The 22120-nt window shown below is 40.5% G+C and overlaps 2 protein-coding genes across 15 annotated transcripts in view; both read left to right on the top strand.

The window, feature by feature from the left end:
- Window positions 1-22120, top strand: part of LOC106024220 (protocadherin alpha-C2) — a 190974-nt gene that overhangs the window by 46479 nt on the left and 122375 nt on the right. For 2 of the 14 annotated variants that reach the window (XM_029119249.2, XM_029119229.2), the window contains exon 1: window positions 1864-4390. The exons of 9 other annotated variants lie outside the window; for them this stretch is intronic. In XM_029119249.2, coding sequence (XP_028975082.2) covers window positions 2030-4390 — 2361 coding nt within the window. In that variant the 5' untranslated portion in view covers window positions 1864-2029. Of the gene's footprint in view, window positions 1-1863; window positions 4391-15619; window positions 18149-19121; window positions 21541-22120 lie in introns of those variants that run through there. 3 more of the 14 variants (XM_029119251.2, XM_029119237.2, XM_034291635.1) reach the window with 2 other exon arrangements.
- LOC117594418 (protocadherin alpha-3-like) lies at window positions 5065-7601 on the top strand. Its single transcript, XM_034291960.1, has one exon. It carries the CDS (start codon window positions 5220-5222, stop codon window positions 7599-7601), a length of 2382 nt encoding a protein of 793 aa, XP_034147851.1. The 5' UTR covers window positions 5065-5219.

Here is a 22120-nt window from a genome sequence, read left to right as displayed (position 1 = left end):
GTGAAGACGTCCCTTATAAACTGATTAGATCTTTACAGGATAACATGTACTCTGTAGTCACCAGGTTCCCGCTGGACAGAGAGAAACAATCTGAATATGATCTAACTATAGTAGCCAACGACGCAGGTCAGCCTTCCTTGTCATCTGTAAAGACAATAAGGGTTGTTGTATCAGATGTGAATGATAACAGCCCTGAGTTTTCACTGAGCCCCTATACTTTCTATGTTACTGAGAATAATGACCCAGGCGCCTCAGTATTTTCCGTGAGTGCCTCAGATCTTGACATGAATGAAAACGCACTAATTTCATATCATATTCTGAGAGAGGTTGGCAACGAGAACAAATTGGCATCTTTTCTGAACATAAATTCGGAAAACGGAAACATTCTGGCGCTGAAAAGCTTTGACTTTGAAACATTAAAAACATTCACATTCCAAGTTGTAGCTACAGACTCTGGAACTCCGTCTCTAAGCAGCAACGTAACAGTGAACGTGTTCATTCTGGATCAGAACGACAACGCTCCAGTGATCTTGTATCCAGTCAGTACTAACGGTTCCGCTGAAGGTGTGGAGGAGATTCCGCGTAATGTGAACGCAGGCCATTTAGTGACTAAAGTGAGAGCCTATGACGCTGATATTGGATATAACGGCTGGTTATTATTTTCACTGCAGGAAGTTACTGACCACAGTCTCTTTGCTTTGGACCGCTATACAGGACAGATAAGGACACTTCGGTCATTTACAGAGACAGACGAGGCTGAGCATAAACTGGTCATACTGGTAAAGGACAATGGAAACGTTTCACTCTCAGCAACAGCTACTGTGATTATCAACACCGTAGAGCCCAAAGATGCGTTTGCAGCTTCTGATGTTAAAAGCGTAGTGAAAAACGAAGAGGAGAACAGCATTACATTTTATTTGATAATTTCCTTGGGTTCAGTTTCAGTGCTTTTTCTCATCAGTATTATCGTGTTGATTGTAATACAGTGTTCCAAAGACTCAGACGATTCCTCCAAGTCTTTACAAGATGTGAATTACGACGGGACACTGTGCCACAGCATCCAATACAGATCTGGAGACAAGCGGTACATGTTAGTTGGACCCAGAATGAGTATAGGTTCTACTATAGTCCCGGGAAGCAATGGGAATACTCTAGTGTTACCCGAATACAGGAGAACACCTGGAGAGGTAATGTCATAAGTATACCATTTAACCTGCTGCCATTGCACTGTTTGATAATTGTGTTTATCATTCTGTTTGTGTTTGCAAATTCAGACTGACAATTAAACTGGCTTAAATATTTCTATAAATGCAGGAGACTGATTTACAGCCACTGTCTTCTGGCTTGTTGCATTCCACAAGAAGTAGTGCTGAATGTTATGTTCAAAACTAGTGAATATGTTTCAGAAACGGATGAGAAGTAACTTTATAAGTAAACGGTCTACTTCACTTTCTCTTACTACTATTTAGATTTTGAACACGTGTACCTTACTTGAGTATGAAACAATACATACGCTGTGTTTGCATGAGATTATTTGTAAATGTGACGTGAATTCTAACTGTAACTGAAACCAATCTATGAAACCAACCCACTCTCTTCCCTTTGCGTACGGTTGATGAAACACAGAAGTAAATCAAACGTTATGTGGTCAGCCGTCCATGGGAGGTTCATATGCCTTCTAACGGGTTGACCGTAAGGTTGATAACTAATATCTATTGTCGGTATGCCACTAAAAACGTATAGGAAATGGTAATGTGAAGTACAATCGCATGGTGTCAGTACCCAACTAATAATGCTGGTACACATCCTCTCGTCATATTTTGAGGTCCGCCCATCGTTGGTCTTTTTTAGTTTAGTCGCTGGAGTAACAGTACAGTTTCGAGGAGAGAATACACAGTAAATGTTACATTCTGAAAAGATTATCGGATGTTGATCTTACGTCAATTTTGGTAATATAATGGATATAGATAACTGAACGCAATGGATGACTAGTGGACGCACCTATGCTTTTGGTGAATAAATCTAAAACATGGAACAAAGAAAATGCGGGGCATCATGGCAAGACCAAAGAAGATGGGTTGTCTTCATGGTTTTTGTAGTTTTGATTTGGAACGGAGCATCAGCGCAGATAAGATACTCCATCTTCGAAGAGCTTAAGGAAGGAACTATTGTGGGGAATATTGCTAAAGATCTAGGAATTGATCCCAGCACCTTGAGGGATAGGGGATTTCGAATCGTGTCTGGCTCGACCCAGCCGCTTTTCCAGGTGAATCAGAAAGACTGCATCTTGTATGTGAACCGCAAAATAGACAGAGAAGAGGTGTGTGAAAGGAGCAGCGTTTGCCTGATCAACCTGAAATTTGTTGTAGAGAACCCGCTGGAGATTCATTATGTCACGGTGGAGGTGTTAGACGTTAACGACCACGCACCCAACTTCATCGAGAAGGAAAGGAGGTTAGAGATTTCCGAATCCGCTTTGCAAGGAGTACGATTTCAACTGCAAACTGCGCACGATGCAGATAGTGGTATGTTATCCGTAAAACAGTATAAACTAAGCCACAATGATAATTTCCGTTTGGAAGTAAAGGACCGCGGTGAAGACCGCAAAACGCCTATTTTGATTTTACAGAAGCAGTTAGATAGAGAGGCTATAAGGAGCCATCGACTACTGCTCACCGCTTTTGACGGAGGAACACCTCCAAAATCTGGAGAGATGACAATAACTGTAGATGTGTTGGATATAAACGACAATCCGCCTGTTTTTACAAAGGACGTATATTCAGTAATGCTGAATGAAAATGCGGTTTTAGGCACAACAGTCATACAAGTAAACGCCACGGATTTAGACGAGGGTTCAAACGCTGAAGTGATCTACTCTTTTGGTAAAGACCTGGATGGACGTGTGCGCGAACGCCTGAATTTGAACCCAATTACTGGGGAAATAATTGTAACAGGACTTATTGATTATGAAGAAAAAAAAATGTACGAGATTGATATACAGGCATCGGACAAAGGGGCGGCTCCTTTGACAACAGAAAAAAATGTAATAATTAAAATAGTTGACGTCAATGACAATGCACCTGAGATAGAGATAACATCATTCTCCAATGCCATCCCCGAGGACTGTAGAATTGGAACCACTGTAGCTTTAATCAGTGTTAATGATTTAGACTCTGGTGTCAATGGTGAAGTTGTATGCACTATAAGTGAAGATGTCCCTTTCAAACTAATGCCGTCATTACAGGATAACATGTTCTCTGTTGTCACCAAGTCACCACTGGATAGAGAGAAACTATCTGAATACGATTTAACAATAGTAGCCAAGGACGCAGGTCAGCCCTCTTTGTCATCTGTAAATACTATAAGGGTTGTTGTATCAGATGTGAACGATAACAGCCCTGAGTTTTTACTGAGCCCCTATACTTTCTATATCATAGAAAATAACGACCCCGGCACCTCGGTATTTTCTGTTAGTGCGTCAGATCGTGACACAAATGAAAATGCTCTCATTTCATATCATATTCTTAGAGACGGAGGAGAGGAGAACAAATTGACATCGTTTTTAAACATGAATCCTGAAAATGGCGATATATTGGCGTTAAAATGCTTCGACTTTGAAATGTTGAAAACATTCACATTTAAAGTTGTAGCTACAGACTCTGGAACTCCGTCACTAAGCAGCAACGTTACAGTGAACGTGTTCATACTGGATCAGAACGACAACGCTCCAGTGATCTTGTATCCAGTCAGAACTAACGGTTCCGCTGAAGGTGTGGAGGAGATTCCGCGTAATGTGAACGCAGGCCATTTAGTGACTAAAGTAAGAGCCTATGACGCTGATATTGGATATAACGGCTGGTTATTATTTTCACTTCAGGAAGTTACTGACCACAGTCTCTTTGCTTTGGACCGCTATACAGGACAGATAAGGACACTTCGGTCATTTACAGAGACAGACGAGGCTGAGCATAAACTGGTCATACTGGTAAAAGACAATGGAAACATTTCACTCTCAGCAACAGCTACTGTGATTATCAACACTGTGGAACCCAAAGAGGCTTCTGCAGCATCTGATGTTAAAAGCGCAGTAGAATACGAGGAGAACAGCATTACTTTTTATTTGATCATTACTCTGGGGTCAGTTTCAGTGCTTTTTCTCATCAGTATTATCGTGTTGATTGTAATGCAGTGCTCTAAAGACCCAGACTATTCCTCCAAGTCTTTACAAGATGTGAATTATGACGGAACACTGTGCCACAGCATCCAGTACAGATCTGGAGACAAACGTTACATGTTAGTTGGACCCAGAATGAGTATAGGTTCTACTATAGTCCCGGGAAGCAATGGGAATACTCTAGTGTTACCCGAACACAGGAGAGCTTCTGGAGAGGTAAGAAAATGGTGGGGGGTGAAATATTATTTTCAAATAATTCAGTATCCAATATTGACCGTGGGCCTAATACCAACCGTATACTTTTTATTTGTTTGCGTTTGAAAATGTCATAGACTGAAAACGCACACATTCTTTTTGTTTATAAGCATTGCAGGATACATTCATGAATGCTTTCTTCGGATTGTAACAAAGTCACAGCTTCACTGATAAAGTCACTTCTCCCTGAACCGGTCCACGTCCATGCTGTGCACGTTGTTAGTGCTGATACGTAGTTCAGACATATGTATGCCTACTGTCTCTTTGGTGAACGTAGTTAAAACGGGATGACGTAAAGAGGATTTTTTATACTTCCTGATAATTTTTACTAGTGTTATATACTTGTAAATGTTGATTTTCGTTTTTAAGGCGCATTTATGCTCGTATGTATGTATTCTGATTTTCTATCTCCATACAACATTTTTATTATGACTTTTCTTTGACAATAACATTATGTCGTATGTTGGGTCCATATAACCTATCAATAATAATCTTTAAAGATAGTTATAGTGCAATGTAAGGATAAATCGCACGGTGTCAGTAGAATAACGGCACTGGTTGAAATCGTTGTAGTCGTTATTATGAGTCCACCCCTTGCTCATTTCCTTATTCTGTCCGGGTAGTTTAACCCGAGAGCTTCGTCGCGAGACAACTATATCTTATAGTTAAATCTGAAAACGCCATTGGACAATGAAATTTCGTCATATTTGCTCATTTAATGTAGATAGACAGCTGAATACAGTGGAATTATAGCGGATGTACTCATGATTATTATTATTTATTTGAAAACATGGAACAAAGAGAATGCAGAGCTTTGCCCGGGGAGCGACGGCAGTGGATCGTGTTCGTTGTTGCTTTGGCTCTGTCTTGGAGCGGAGCTTCAGCACAGATAAGATACTCAATCTCTGAAGAGCTTAAGGAAGGAACTGTCGTTGGGAATATCGCTAAGGATTTGGGAATAGATATGAGCACGTTGAAGGATAGGGAGTTTCGTATCGTGTCTGGTTCAAGTGAGCCCTCCCTTTTCCAAGTGAATTTGAATGACGGTATCTTGTATGTGAACCAAAAAATAGACCGAGAGAAGGTGTGCGAACGGAGCAGTTTGTGTTTGATCAACTTGAAAACAGTTATAGAGAATCCGCTGGAGATCCATTATGTCACGGTGGAGGTTCTAGATGTTAATGACCATTCTCCTAGATTCCCCAACAAAGAGAAACGCTTAGCGGTTTATGAGTCAGCGTTACCAGGGGCACGATATCAGCTGCAAGCTGCGACCGACCTTGATGGTGGACTTCTTTCTGTTCAGCAGTATAAGCTCAGTCACAATGAGCATTTCCGTTTGGAAGTTAAAGACCGTGGTGAGGATGGCAAAATTCCAATATTAATACTACAAAAACCGTTGGATAGAGAGGCTATCTGGAGCCATAGATTACTGCTTACAGCCTTCGATGGAGGAAAACCTCCAAAATCTGGAGACATGACAATTACTGTGGATGTATTGGATATAAATGATAACCCACCTGTGTTTACAAAGGATGCGTACTCAGTAAGTGTTTATGAAAACGCGATTGTTGGCACGACAATTGCACAGGTCAACGCGACCGATTTGGACGAGGGGCCAAACGGGGAGGTAATGTACTCTTTTGGTAATAGCGTGACTAGTAAATTACGCCAGCTCTTTGATCTGAACCCAGTTACAGGTGAAATAACTGTGACAGGACTGATAGATTTTGAAGAAAAAGACAAATATGAGATCGATATACAGGCCTCGGATAAAGGACTTGCGCCAATGACATCAGATAAAAGCGTAGTGATACAAATCGTTGATGTCAACGACAATGCACCTGAGATTGAGGTGACATCCTTTTCCCGAGCAATCACGGAGGATTCTAGACTGGGAACCACTGTCGCACTAATTAGTGTTAATGATTTTGATTCCGGCCTCAATGGGAAAGTTATTTGTTCTGTGTTGGAAGAAACACCTTTCAAACTAATACCTTCTCAACAGGAAAATATTTACTCTGTTGTCACAATGTCACCATTGGATAGGGAAAAATATTCCGAATATAACGTCACAATAGCAGCCAAAGACGCAGGTCAGCCTTCCTTGTCATCTGTAAAGACTATAAGGGTTGTTGTTTCAGATGTGAATGATAATAGTCCTGAGTTTTCACTGAGCCCCTATACTTTCTATGTTACTGAGAATAACCACCCAGGTGCCTCAGTATTTTCCGTTAGTGCCTCAGATCGTGACATGAATGAAAACTCTCTTATCGCCTATCATATTATGAGAAATGGTGGTGACGACAACAGCTGGGTGTCATTTCTGAACATAAATTCGGAAAATGGAAACATTTTGGCGCTAAAAAGCTTTGACTTTGAAACTTTGAAAACATTTACATTTCAAGTTGTCGCCACTGACTCTGGAACTCCATCATTAAGCAGCAACGTTACAGTGAACGTGTTCATTCTGGATCAGAACGACAACGCTCCAGTGATCTTGTATCCAGTCAGTACTAACGGTTCCGCCGAAGTTGTGGAGGAGATTCCGCGTAATGTGAACGCAGGCCATTTGGTGACTAAAGTGAGAGCCTATGACGCTGATATTGGATATAACGGCTGGTTATTATTTTCAATGCAGGAAGTTACTGACCACAGTCTCTTTGCTTTGGACCGCTATACAGGACAGATAAGGACACTTCGGTCATTCACAGAGACAGACGAGGCTGAGCATAAACTGGTCATACTGGTAAAAGACAATGGAAACGTTTCACTCTCAGCAACAGCTACTGTGATTATCAACGCTGTGGAGCCCAAAGAGGCTTTCGCATCTTCTGATGTTAAAAGCCCAGTAAAAGATGAGGAGGCGAACAGCGTTACATTTTATTTGATCATTACTTTGGGATCAGTTTCGGTGCTTTTTCTCATCAGTATCCTCGTGTTGATTGTAATGCAGTGTTCCCAAAACCCAGACGATTCTTCAAAGTCTTTACAAGATGTGAATTACGACGGGACACTGTGCCACAGCATCCAATACAGATCTGGAGATAAACGGTACATGTTAGTTGGACCCAGAATGAGTATAGGTTCTACTATAGTCCCGGGCAGCAATGGGAATACTCTAGTGTTACCCGAACACAGGAGGAGAGAATCTGGAGAGGTAAGATGTTGAAAACAACATTGTAGGTATTAGCTAGTTTTTTGTTGCTGAACGTTATATAAGCTTATAGAAAAGTTCATTACAATCAAACCTACAACTAGACAAAAACACATTTGCCATCAACAAAAGCATGTGTGACCTCTATGGATTCAATTGCAAGTAAAAAAACATATTTTTCACGATTTCACTCAACCCGTCATCTGCACTCACAGTTTGAATCAAGATGAATGACTGCTTTCTTAGTTTCCCTATTTCAGATTTTTTTCTCCACTATTTAGTTGATAACAGGAACAAACCATGGATGTTAAGTAGAGTCCATAGAGATTATACATATAGGGTATTTGTAGATTACATGTGTTTCTGCCCAGCCCAACGCCGATCCCTGAAGTTGATGCAATTACATTTTCTGTAAACCGATGTAACGTTCAGCAACTATTAATATCTAGCTACTTCATTTGCTGTCAAAGCAACACTGGTTGCTGCGTTGTCCAGGACATTGACGCTTACACATGTAAAGTGCCTATCCCTTATTTTCGAATGGGCCTACATCTTTCTCAATCCTTGGTGTACTGGTATTGCATTCTTGATTGACGCTTCACTTCACGAAATCGCTACATTGTATCATGTGTATCCAGATTATAATCTACGTGTGGTAAATTTTGCGTTTGAAGAAAACGACTTTAAATACCGCTAGAGTAACACGACTATGGGTAGGTTTTAGTGCAGTGTGAGGTAGGATCGCAAGGTGTCAGTATCGCAACTAGAATAATGCTCCTTAAAATGTGTCATACTTTAGAGTCCACCCCTTGCTTGGGTCCTTGCTAAATTAATCTGTCTGCGAAGAACACTGTCTTGCTGCAATGGGAAGATAATAATAATTCGAACTGTCAGTCTTTAAACGCTATTGAATAATGAGCAGTGATCCTTTTTTGAATTTGATGTATAGGAAGACCTTGCATATAGAGGAAAACTTGATGTGCTGTGGAATTATTTCATTCATCTGAAAACATGGAACAAAGGGGATACGGGGCTTGGAGGAAGCGACAGCAGTGGGTCGTTTTCATGGTTGCTTTGGTTCTGATTTGGAGCGGAGCTTCTGCACAGATACGATACCCCATATCTGAAGAGCTTAAGGAAGGTACTGTCGTGGGAAATATTGCTAAGGATTTGGGAATAAACCCGAGTACCTTGAAGAATAGAGGATTTCGAATCGTGTCTAGTTTGACCGATACGCTTTTCCAGGTAAATCAGAATGACGGCATATTATATGTGAACCACAAAATAGACAGAGAGAAAGTGTGCGAACGGAGTAACGTGTGTTTGATAAACCTGAAAACCGTTCTGGAGAACCCACTGGAGATCCATTATGTTGTGGTGGAGGTGTTGGATGTTAACGACCATTCACCCAGCTTTCCCGAGAAAGAGAAACGGTTAGAGATTTCCGAATCTGCGTCCGCAGGCGTTCGGTTTCAGTTAAAGGCTGCGCGCGACCCAGATAGTGGCATATATTCTGTCCATCAATATAAACTAAATCACAACGATCATTTCAGCTTAGAAGTTAAGGACCGTGGTGAAGACGGTAAAATTCCTATATTGATTTTACAGAAACCGCTTGACAGGGAAGCTTTACAAACCCATAAGTTACTGCTCACAGCCTTCGATGGCGGAAAGCCTCCAAGATCCGGGGATATGACAATACACATAGACGTACTGGATGTAAACGATAATACGCCTGTTTTCATTAAGGATATTTACTCCGTATTGCTAAATGAGAATTCTCCTTTAGGTACAGTTGTAATGCAGCTAAACGCTACAGATTTGGATGAAGGTCCGAATGGAGATGTAATATACTCGTTTGGCAATAGCGTTAATGAAAAATTATTTACACTTTTTGAAATAAATGAGTTAACTGGTGAAATAACGGTGAAAGGACTGATAGATTTTGAAGAGAAAGACAAATATGAAATTGACATACAGGCATCTGATAAAGGAACTGCCCCTCTTACATCAGATAGAAGTGTTATTATAAAAATAGTTGATGTGAATGATAATGCGCCTGAAATTGAAATAACATCATTTTCCAAAGCCATCCCGGAGGATTCTAGAACAGGCACAACTGTAGCGTTAATTAGCGTAAACGATTTGGACTCAGGTGTCAATGGTAAAGTTGAATGTTCTCTAAGTGAAGATGTCATTTTTAAACTAATACGGTCTTTACAGGATAACATGTACGCTGTAGTCACGAAGTCACCACTAGATAGAGAGAAGCAATCTGAATATGATCTAACAATAGTAGCCAAAGACGCAGGTCAGCCTTCCTTGTCATCTGTAAATACAATTAAGGTTGTTGTATCAGATGTGAATGATAACAGCCCGGAGTTTTCACTGAACCCCTATACTTTCTATGTTACTGAGAATAACGACCCAGGCGCCTCAGTATTTTCGGTGAGTGCATCAGATCATGATATCAATGAAAACGCACTAATTTCATATCATATTCTTAGAGGTGGTGGCAACGACAACCAATGGGCATCTTTTCTAAACATAAATTCAGAAAATGGAAACATTTTAGCGCTAAAAGCCTTCGACTTTGAAACTTTGAAAACTTTCCAATTCCAAGTTGTAGCTACAGACTCTGGAACTCCGTCACTAAGCAGCAACGTTACAGTGAACGTGTTCATCCTGGATCAGAACGACAACGCTCCAGTGATCTTGTATCCAGTCAGTACTAACGGTTCCGCTGAAGGTGTGGAGGAGATTCCACGTAATGTGAACGCGGGCCACTTGGTGACTAAAGTGAGAGCCTTTGACGCTGACATAGGATATAACGGCTGGTTATTGTTTTCACTTCAGGAAGTTACTGACCACAGCCTCTTTGCTTTGGACCGCTATACGGGACAAATAAGAACACTTCGGTCCTTCACAGAGACAGACGAGGCTGAGCATAAACTGGTTATACTGGTAAAAGACAATGGGAACGTTTCACTTTTAGCAACAGCTACGGTGATTATCAACGCTGTGGAGCCCAAAGAAGCATTCGCATCTTCTGATGTTAAAAGCGCAGTAAAAGACGAGGAGGAAAACAGCGTTATATTTTATTTGATTATTACTTTGGGGTCAGTTTCAGTGCTTTTTCTTATCAGTATCATTATTTTGATTGTAATGCAGTGCTACAAAGCTCCAGACCATTCTTCTAATTCTTTACAAGATGTGAATTACGACGGGACACTGTGCCACAGCATCCAATACAGATCTGGAGACAAACGGTACATGTTAGTTGGACCCAGAATGAGTATAGGTTCTACTATAGTCCCGGGCAGCAATGGGAATACTCTAGTGTTACCCGAACACAAGAGGATAGAAATTGGAGAGGTAAGCAGCACGTTTGCAATTTACTTGTCCCTTGCTTATACCTTGCTGATATTAAGCACTGTATATTTGTTTTATTGATCATAGTTTCAGATTTGAAATACATTTTGGACAAATAATTCAAACTTGCAGTTTTCACAAAATATTTAGGGTTTTGTCTGCATTAACTTGAAATGGAAAAGTTCATCGCTTGTTTTCAACGTTTCAGATAATATTTTCTACTTTACAACCTTCAAAGAGAAAATTATCAAAATTGTATGGATTTTTGCATAGACATAAATGCTAACAAGTGCTTCATCTAGATTTCATTTCGAATAGATAAAAATCAAATCCATCCATCTACATACAATACCCCATAATGGAAAAGCGAAAGATAACTTCTAGAAATGTGTGTCAATTTATTCAAAATGAAAAAAAGAAATATTTAATATAATTTAGACCCTTTATTCAGTACTTGGTATTGCTTTAGGCAGCAAACACAGCTTTTAGTATTTATAGGTATGCATCTAGCAGCTTTGCACACCAGGATTATGTCACATTATTCCTTTCTTCCTTGTTGATTCTCTCTAGCTCTGTCAGATTGGGTGGAGAGCATCTGGCTGGGTGCCTCATGTTGTTGTCATGCTGAAAGATGCGTCTTTATCACAGTCTGAGGATCTGTGCGCTCTGGATCAGGTTTTCTTCAAGGACCTCTCTGTATTTTATTCCGTTCATCCTTCACTCAATCCAGACCAGTCTGCCAGGCCCTGATGCTGTGAAACATTGCCAAACCATAATACTCCCACAACCAAGCTTAACTATACACATGATATTAGCCAGGTGAAGAGTGGTACCTTGTTTTCACCACGGTCACAATCCATGTTGTTTATGCTGTGTTGTGTTGTGTGGTGTGGGTGTGTGAGTGGCGGTTCGTGTGGTGAGTGGCTGTTTGTTCACATGTGCTCTCAGAGTCCTTCAGGCAGCATTGTCATATTTTACACAGTAGTGACTCTGTAGCCAATCTACCATATAGGCCTAACTGGTGGTGTGCAGAAGAGATGGTTGTCCTTCTGGCAGTGTGTGCCTTTGTAAATCATATCCAACCAATGGAATTTGCCATAGATGGACTCCAGTCAAGTTCTAGAGATGATCCCAAGGTTGATCAATGGACCCAGAATACATCAGAGCTCAGTTTGAAGTGTTATGGCAACGTGCCTCCTAGCTTATGTACCTGAGATATTTCAGTTTTTCATTTTCAATGAATTTGCACCAATGTCCCAAAGCATGTTTTTGCTTAGTTATTATGGGCTATTGTGTGTAGATTGATCAAAAACTATATATTCAATCAATTATAAATAAAGTCTAGAACAAAACAAAATGTGGACAAAGTAAAAAGGATTGAATACTTTCCAAAAGATTATAATTTAGATATGGACTTCGTTTCCCAGATCATTCATAGAAAAAGATAATCAAAATGACTTTTGTACTGTGTTTATTAAGCTACACACAACATTTCCCAATGAGCCTTCATTATAATGTGGTTCTTAAAAACCTTCACATTTATATGATTAATCCAGAGTTTCTGTCCAACAGAACAAGCATTTATTCAAAATGTTTTGTGTGAATGGAAATGATCATGATAACATTTTAATTTGGATAACGCAAGTGATGTAATAATAAAAATATAGAATTACTTTTAGCAACAGACCACCTATTATTCAGAACACCTGGAATAAAACATAATTAATTAAATGTCAACTTGTTAACAGTGAACAGAGACTTGTGGTTCTCAAACATAGCCATCCTTGCAATTAGTTAGTGTATATATGTTTGCATTTTCTGTAAAAGCTGACACAGCAACAAATACACAATAAATGTGCTATTTTAGAGCCCCTTATATGAGAAGATTTTGACTCTGGTCAAGCTTGTGTCTCCCTCAATCAGGGCACCAACCCACTGCAAGGTTTGCTCTTAGTGCTGATGAGGTGCAGCTTTCAACTATTTTGTGCCTTTCAGCATTGATAAGGCTGACAGAAAGACACTTTACTCCTCGTCAATGGAGATGAACATGTTATGGCTGCTCTGCATGTACAGTATCTCACCAAAGTGAGTACAACCCTCACATTTTTGCAAATATTTGATTATATCTTTTCATGTGACAACACTGAGGAAAGGACACTTTACTATAATGTAAAGTAGTGAGTGTACAGCTTGTATAACAGTGTACATTTGCCATCCCCTCAAAATAACTTGACACACAGCCATTAATGTCTAAAAGTGAGTACACCCCTAAGTGAAAATGTCCAAATTGAGCCAAATTAGCCATTTTCCCTGCCTGGTGTCATCAGTCTCAGGTGTGAATGGGGAACAAATGTGTTAAATTTTGTGTTTTCACTCTCTCACACTCCTTCATACTGGTCACTGGAAGTTCAACATGGCACCTCATGGCAAAGAACTCTCTGAGGATCTGAAAAAAAGAATTGTTGCTCTACATAAAGATGGCCTAAACTATAAGAAGATTGCCAAGACCCTGAAACTGAGCTGCAGCACGGTGGCCAGGACCATACAGCGGTTTAACAGGACAGGTTCCACTCAGAACAGGCCTCGCCATGGTCGACCAAAGAAGTTGAGTGCACATGCCTAGCGTCATATCCAGAGGTTGTCTTAGGGAAATAGATGTATGAGTGCTGCCAGCATTGCTGCAAAGGTTGAAGGGGTGGGGGGTCAGCCTGTCAGTGCTCAGACCATACGCCCGCACACTGCATCAAATTGGTCTGCATGGCTGTCGTCCCAGAAGGAAGCCTCTTCTAAAGATGATGCACAACAAAGCCCCAAACAGTTTTCTGAAGACAAGCAGACTAAGGACATGGATTACTGGAACCATATCCTGTGGTCTGATGAGATCAAGATAAACGTATTTGGTTCAGATGGTGTCAAGCATGTGTGGCGGCAACCAGGTGAGGAGTACAAAGACAACTGTGTCTTGCCTACAGTCAAGCATGGTGGTGGCACTGGGGAGCTACAGTTCATTGAGGGGACCATGAATGCCAACATCTACTGTGACATACTGAAGCAGAGCATGATCCCCTCCCTTCGGAGACTGGGCCGCAGGGCAGTATTCCAACATGTTAACGACCCCAAACACACCTCCAAGACGACCACTGCCTTGCTAAAGAAGCTGAGGGTAAAGGTGATGGACTGGCCAAGCATGTCTCCAGATCTAAATCCTTTTGAGCATCTGCGGGCCATCCTCAAACGTAAGGTGGAGGAGCGCAAGGTCTCTAACATCCACCAGCTCTGTGACTCCAGTGGCAACCTGTGAAGCTCTGGTGAACTCCATGGCCAAGAAGGTTAAGGCAGTGCTGGAAAATAATGGTGGCCACACAAAATATTGACACTTTGGGCCCAATTTGGCCATTTTCACTTAGGGGTGTACTCACTTTTGTTGCCAGCGGTTTAGACATTAACGGCTGTGTTGTGTAATTTTGAGGTGACAGCAAATTTACACTCTCATTACTTTACAGCCAAGTGTCATTTCTTCAGTGTTGTCACATGAAAAGATATAATAAAATATTTCCAAAAATGTGAGGGTTGTGCTCACTTTTGTGAGATATTGTATGCGTGGCTGGGCAACTCATCACCCTGAGTGTTGACCAAACTCCCCAGCTGCTGTCTACTCTCTGCTGTTGTCCCCAGCATATCAAGCATCTCAACATGGATTAGGCATGGTGGAGAGAGGGTGACCCTCTTGCGACTCCCTCTTTCTGACATTTTATTTTATTAAACTAGAAAAACCCTTCGTCTGTTTGCTTATGTTTACTGAAAAAAGTAAACAATTAGAACCATTTAATTCTGAAATGGGACAAAATGCCATTTTGACTACAATAAGCAAAAGAAGGTTGTTATGTTTTTGCAAACTAATTCTAGTTTCAAAGAGACAATTATTTGAAGTATTCATAAATAATTTATTAATCAGTTACTGTACATATTTTTATAATGGTTTCGCAATGTTGAAAATCCAGAAACGTGTGTTGCAATGTCAGTTTCAAGGTATTTTTGTAGAAATAAGTCATCACAGAAAAATAGTGCAAGGGGGCTTGTTTATTTGGCCACATCTGAGTCTTTGTTTTTTTAAAATGTTATTTATTAGAGTTATGTTGGATGTAACATGACCTAAGGTTTTATTTTAAAAGTTACCACGGCTCCTTCACAGAGCAACCTTCTGCTCTAACCGGCTGCTGTCCTTCACTGCAGTGCTGAAACTTATGCATAGCCTCAACAGCCTCTTTGAGGGAAAGTTTTCCAATTAATGAATTCAAGACATTCAACGTGTTGCTATCCTTTTTTATTTAAAAGTTTTCTCAATATCTTGATTAATTTAGTTATGTAACACGTATTGAATACTTCAGTGATTGTATTTATTGTCAATATTCATCTTAGTTCAAGCCCAGTCATATCTATGTTTATTTTTCTTAGACAACCTTTGAACTCTCCGAGATTTATTCTGTCAAGTCATCATTCAGACATGGAATACTACATTTGTCAGGCTTAAATAATAGTGCAATCTGAGGAAGAATCGCATGGTGCCAGCACTAATCTAGAATAACGCTCAGGGTAGACATCCCCCTGAGAGAAGGTTGCAATTTCAGACCGCCCCCTTTAGAATCCGCTATAGTATTGCAGGTTTGGTAGCTTCAATTCAGTCGTTAGAGGATTACATCTTTTTTGGAGAAAATACTCTGTAACAGGTAACAGGTAGTGATAATTTAACATAACCGTGAATATAGACAACTGTCACCAATGGACGAATAGTGGAAATAGTGGATTGTTGTTAATTATCTGAAAACATGGAACAAAGAGGACGCGGGGCATGGCGGGAGCGACCGCAATGGGTTGTCTTCATGGTTTATTTGTTTGTTATTTGGAGAGAATCTTCCGCGCAGATAAGATATTCCATCTCTGAAGAGATTAAGAACGGAACTCTTGTGGGGAATATTGCTAAGGATTTGGGAATAGATCTGAGTACTTTGAAGGAACGGGGATTTCGAATCGTGCCTGGCTCGACCGAGCCACTTCTCCGGGTAAACCAGAATGACGGCATCTTGTATGTGAACAACAAAATAGACAGAGAGGAGGTGTGTGAACGAAGCATCGTTTGTTTGATCAACCTGAAAACCGTTCTAGAGAACCCGCTGGAGATTCATTATGTCACGGTGGAGGTGTTAGATGTCAACGACCATTCGCCCAGCTTTCCCGAAAAAGAAAAACTGTTAGAGATTTCAGAGTCCGTTTTACCCGGCGTGCGATTTCAGCTACCAGCTGCCCGCGACCCCGATGTTGGCCAGTATTCGGTTAAAGAATATAAACTCAGTCAAAATGAGCATTTCCGCTTGGAAATTAAGGACCGTGGAAAAGATGGTAAAATACCAATCCTACATCTTCTGAAAGCGCTAGATAGAGAAGACAAGAAGAGCCATACATTACTACTCACAGCCATAGATGGAGGAAAACCTCCTAGATCTGGGTCTGTGGAAATATTCGTCGACGTGTTAGATATAAATGATAATATGCCTGTTTTCACAAAAGAGACTTATAGCGTAAAATTAAATGAAAATTCTCCCATTGGCACAAAAGTCGTACAGGTAAATGCAACAGATTTAGACGAAGGCTCAAATGGCGAGATAATTTACTCCTTTGGTAATAATGTGAATACTAAATTACGAGCTCTTTTCGACGTAGATATGAACACCGGTGAGATAACTGTGAAAGGATTGGTTGATTTTGAGGTTGAAGACAGCTATGAGATTGATGTACAGGCGTCTGATAAGGGTTCAGCTTCGTTAAAAACGGACAAAAGTGTTATTGTAAATATAGTTGATCTCAACGACAATGCACCTGAGATAGAGGTAACATCATTTTCTAATGCAGTCCCCGAGGACTCTAGACCTGGAACCACTGTTTCACTCATAAGTGTTAATGACTTGGATTCTGGTCTCAATGGCAAAGTATTTTGTTTTATAAGCGAGGAAGTGCCGTTTACTCTAACCCCGTCATTACAGGATAACATGTACTCGGTAGTCACCAAGTCACCACTGGACAGAGAGAAACAATCTGAATATGATTTAACAATAGTTGCCAACGACGAAGGTCAGCCTTCCTTGTCATCTGTAAAGACTATCAGGGTTGTTGTATCAGATGTGAATGATAACAGTCCTGAGTTTTCACTGAGTCCCTATACTTTCTATGTTACTGAGAACAACAACCCAGGCGCCTCAGTGTTTTCAGTGAGTGCCTCGGATCCTGACCTAAATGAAAACGCTCTAATTTCCTATCATACAGTCGTCAGCGGTGGTAACGAGAACAAATGGGCATCTTTTCTGAACATAAATTCTGAAAATGGAAACATTTTGGCACTAAAAAGCTTTGACTTTGAAACTTTAAAAACATTCACTTTCCAAGTTGTAGCTACAGACTCTGGAATTCCGTCACTAAGCAGCAACGTTACAGTGAACGTGTTCATCCTGGATCAGAACGACAACGCTCCAGTGATCTTGTATCCAGTCAGTACTAACGGTTCCTCTGAAGGTGTGGAGGAGATTCCGCGTAATGTGAACGCAGGCCATCTGGTGACTAAAGTGAGAGCCTATGACGCTGATATTGGATATAACGGCTGGTTATTATTTTCATTACAGGAAGTTACTGACCACAGTCTCTTTGCTTTGGACCGCTATACTGGACAGATACGGACACTTCGGTCCTTCACAGAGACAGACGAGGCTGAGCATAAACTGGTCATACTGGTAAAAGACAATGGGAATGTTTCACTCTCGGCTACAGCTACTGTGATTATCAACGCTGTGGAGCCCAAAGAGGCTTTTGCAGCATCTGATGTTAAAAGCCCAGTAAAATACGAGGAGGAAAACAGCGTTACATTTTATTTGATCATTACTTTGGGATCAGTTTCAGTGCTTTTTCTCATCAGTATTATCGTGTTGATTGTAATGCAGTGCTCTAAAGACCCAGACTATTCCTCCACGTCTTTACAAGATGTGAATTACGACGGGACACTGTGCCACAGCATCCAATACAGATCCGGAGACAAACGGTACATGTTAGTCGGACCCAGAATGAGTATAGGTTCTACTATAGTCCCGGGCAGCAATGGGAATACTCTAGTGTTACCCGAACACAGGAGGGGAGAATCTGGAGAGGTAAGAAGATGTACACGTTACATGTCCCATTTTCTTTAACTATGCAAACTCTTTTTCGGAGTGTGTTGTTTTGGTTATTTTGTCTACAAGAGCTTGAATGTAATTGCTTTGAATTGTTTTGAATTACACGATCGTCCATTTCACCATACCGATGATACGCCAAAGTTAATAGATAGCATTGACTCTTATCGTTGTGCATTTCAAGCTGAAATGATATAGATCATATAAGTGTTACATATAAATTCCTATTTAAAGCTGTATATGCTATAACATGTGGTTATTACTCTGACTGCACAGACTTACGCAGTCTCTATATGATATTTGGGTGGTTCAAGGTTTTTGCGGTAACATGCCCTCTCAGACAGGTGTTCTGTTCCAAGTAACCCACCCATTCTCCATGACTGTAACGGTGAAACGTTGACTTGACAATGTGGTGAAGGTCTGCCAAAAAGTAAAACCAGAAAATGCTTATAACGTATAGCTTAACTATACCCCTTACATCGTTCTCATAATTTTTTTTGCTTCTCCGACATTTATTGCAAACTGAAGTGTTGATTGTTTTTATTATAAAATGCTCTATAGGCAAATTACAAATTATTACGTTTCAACTGGCTTTCATTACGAAGCAAATCATAATGTACCACAGTTAATAACTAGGTATCTGGGCTCCTCCCTTTCACATAAATCACAAAACGTGTAAATATACAAATATAGCATTCCGTGTTGTAGTAATAATGCAAGGTTTTAATGGTAGTGAATTCTTGGGTAGAATCACATGGTGTCAGTAACGGACTAGAAATATATTTCTTTCAGTGATAATGTTTTTCTTTGAGTCCGCCCCTTTGATAGCTTTGCAGCTTTTCTGTAGCTGCAAAACAATCTTGAGCTTTGTGGAGAGAAACAGCTGCAACTGCTCTCACACAGTATTGGATAATGAGTAGTGGTAGTCTTCGGAATGTAAATGATATGCCGCTCTCGCCATCAGAGAAATAGTGGAATAGCTGGATTTTTTTTAAAACCCGGTAAACATGGAACAAAGAAGATACTTGGTTTTGAGGGCGCAAATGCAGTACGTCGCCTACATGGTTGCTTTGGTCATTCTATTGAGCGGAGCTTCGGCTCAGATACGATACTCCATCTCTGAAGAGGTAAAGGACGGAACTGTTGTGGGAAATATTGCTAAGGATTTAGAATTAGATCTGAGCAACTTAAAGAACAGAGGATTTCGAATCGTGCCTGGCTCAACCGAGACGCTTTTTCAGGTAAATCAGAACAACGGCAACTTATATGTGAACCAAAAAATAGACAGAGAGGACGTATGTGAACGGAGCAGCGTGTGTTTGATCAACCTGAAAACCATTCTAGAGAACCCGCTGGAGATCCATTATGTCACGGTGGAGGTGTTAGATGTTAACGACAATTCTCCTAATTTCCCAGAGAAAGAAAAACGCCTAGCAATTTATGAGTCAGCGTTACCAGGAACAAGATATCCGTTGCAAGCTGCACGCGACCCAGACAGTGGACAGTTTTCCATTCAACAATATAAACTTAGTCCCAATGAGCATTTTAATTTAGATGTTAAAGATAGAGGTGAAGATCGTAAAATACCGTATTTGATATTACAAAAATCTTTAGACAGAGAGGCTGTAAAGAGTCATCGTTTATTGCTTACAGCCATGGACGGTGGAAAACCACCGAGATCTGGCACAAGCGAAATAAATATTGAGGTCCTGGATGTCAACGACAACTCACCAATATTTAACAAAGGCCTGTACTCTGTTATGCTGAAAGAAAATGCTCCACTTGGCTCAATAGTTATTCAGATTAACGCAACTGATTTGGATGAAGGTTCGAATGGTGATGTTATATATTCATTTGGTAATGAAATAGATCCAAAGTTACATGAGCTGTTTGGCTTGGATCGCATTACTGGTCAAATAACTGTGAAAGGTCTGATCGATTTCGAGGAGAATAACAATTATGAGATTGATATACAGGCATCGGACAAAGGGTCTGCCCCTCTAACAGCAGACAAAGTTATAAACATAAAAATAGTAGACCTGAATGATAATTCGCCCGAGATAGAGGTGACATCATTTTCTAACGCCATTCCCGAGAATTCTAGACTCGGAACCACAGTTGCCCTTATTAGTGTTAATGATTTGGACTCTGGTCTCAATGGGAAAGTTATTTGTTCGTTAATTGAAGACCTACCTTTCAAAGTAATGCGGTCTTTACAGGATAACATGTACTCTGTAGTCACTAAGTCAGAACTGGACAGAGAGAAACATTCTGAATATGATTTAACAATAGTCGCTAAAGATGCAGGTCAGCCTTCCTTGTCATCTGTAAAGACTATCAGGGTTGTTGTATCAGATGTGAATGATAACAGTCCTGAGTTTTCACAGAGCCCCTACACTTTCTATGTTACTGAGAATAACGATCCAGGCGCCTCAGTGTTTTCCGTGAGTTCTTTAGATAATGACATAAATGAAAACGCACTTATTTCATATCACATTCTGAGAGATGGTGAAAATGACAACAAATGGGCATCTTTTCTGAACATAAATTCGGAAAATGGAAACATTTTGGCACTAAAAAGCTTTGACTTTGAAACTTTGAAAACTTTCCAATTCCAAGTTGTAGCTACAGACTCTGGAACTCCGTCACTAAGCAGCAACGTAACAGTGAACGTGTTCATTCTGGATCAGAACGACAACGCTCCAGTGATCTTGTATCCAATCAGTACTAACGGTTCCGCTGAAGGTGTGGAGGAGATTCCGCGTAATGTGAACGCAGGCCACCTGGTGACTAAAGTAAGAGCCTATGACGCTGATATTGGATATAATGGCTGGTTATTATTTTCACTGCAGAAAATTACTGACCACAGTCTCTTTGCTTTGGACCGCTATACAGGACAGTTAAGGACACTTCGGTCATTCACAGAGACAGACGAGGCTGAGCATAAACTGGTCATACTGGTAAAAGACAACGGGAACGTTTCACTCTCAGCAACAGCTACTGTGATAATCAACGCTGTGGAGCCCAAAGAGGCGTTCGCAGCTTCTGATGTTAAAAGCGCAGCAAAAGATGAGGAGGAAAACAGCGTTACATTCTATTTAATCATTTCTTTGGGATTAGTCTCCGCACTTTTTCTCGTCAGTATCCTCGTGTTGATTTTAATGCAGTGTTCCAAAGATCCGGACAATTCCTCCAAGTCTTTACAAGATGTGAATTACGACGGGACACTGTGCCACAGCATCCAATACAGATCCGGAGACAAACGGTACATGTTAGTTGGACCCAGAATGAGTATAGGTTCTACTATAGTCCCGGGCAGCAATGGGAATACTCTAGTGTTACCCGAACACAGGGGGAGAAAATCTGGAGAGGTAAGAAGTTCAAAACAACCTTTCCTTTGACTTGTGATAAGTAATTTGTATTGTCCTAGCTGAAGTTTATTCCATGGGTTTTAATAAACGCAACGACAATTCTCAGATTACAGGTAATGTGTGATAGTGTTAACTATATGTTTGATTATTTTACACTAGATGTAGTTGCAAGAAGAGGCTGGTTGATGGATTTCAAGCTTTAAGAACTATTGACCGGTGAAAGTTTGCCAGAACTGTATGACATTCCATGTAAAGTGATGCTTCATTTTTCGTTCTTATTTCCCCGTAACACAACTGTTGGCTACTTGAGTATGTAGGCTACATTTAGATTAACGGAACCACAATTCCTTTACAGTATGATTTCTCAATTCAAACGTCAAAGGAAACTCAACATTGACCTTTTAAATCAATGCTAAACTGATATGGAGTATAGTCTATTCTGGTATGTATCTTGTCAAGACTAATAATAAGGTGCAAAGATCGTGTAATGTGAGATAGAATCGCATGGTGTCAGTAACCAGCTAGAATAACTCTCATATTTTCCATTCTCGTCATGCTTTTGAGTCCGCCTCCTTGTTTT

This window comes from Esox lucius, chromosome 4 (genome assembly GCF_011004845.1).
Source record: "Esox lucius isolate fEsoLuc1 chromosome 4, fEsoLuc1.pri, whole genome shotgun sequence".
Taxonomy (NCBI): domain Eukaryota; kingdom Metazoa; phylum Chordata; class Actinopteri; order Esociformes; family Esocidae; genus Esox; species Esox lucius.
This window is presented reverse-complemented; position numbering and strand designations above follow the sequence as displayed.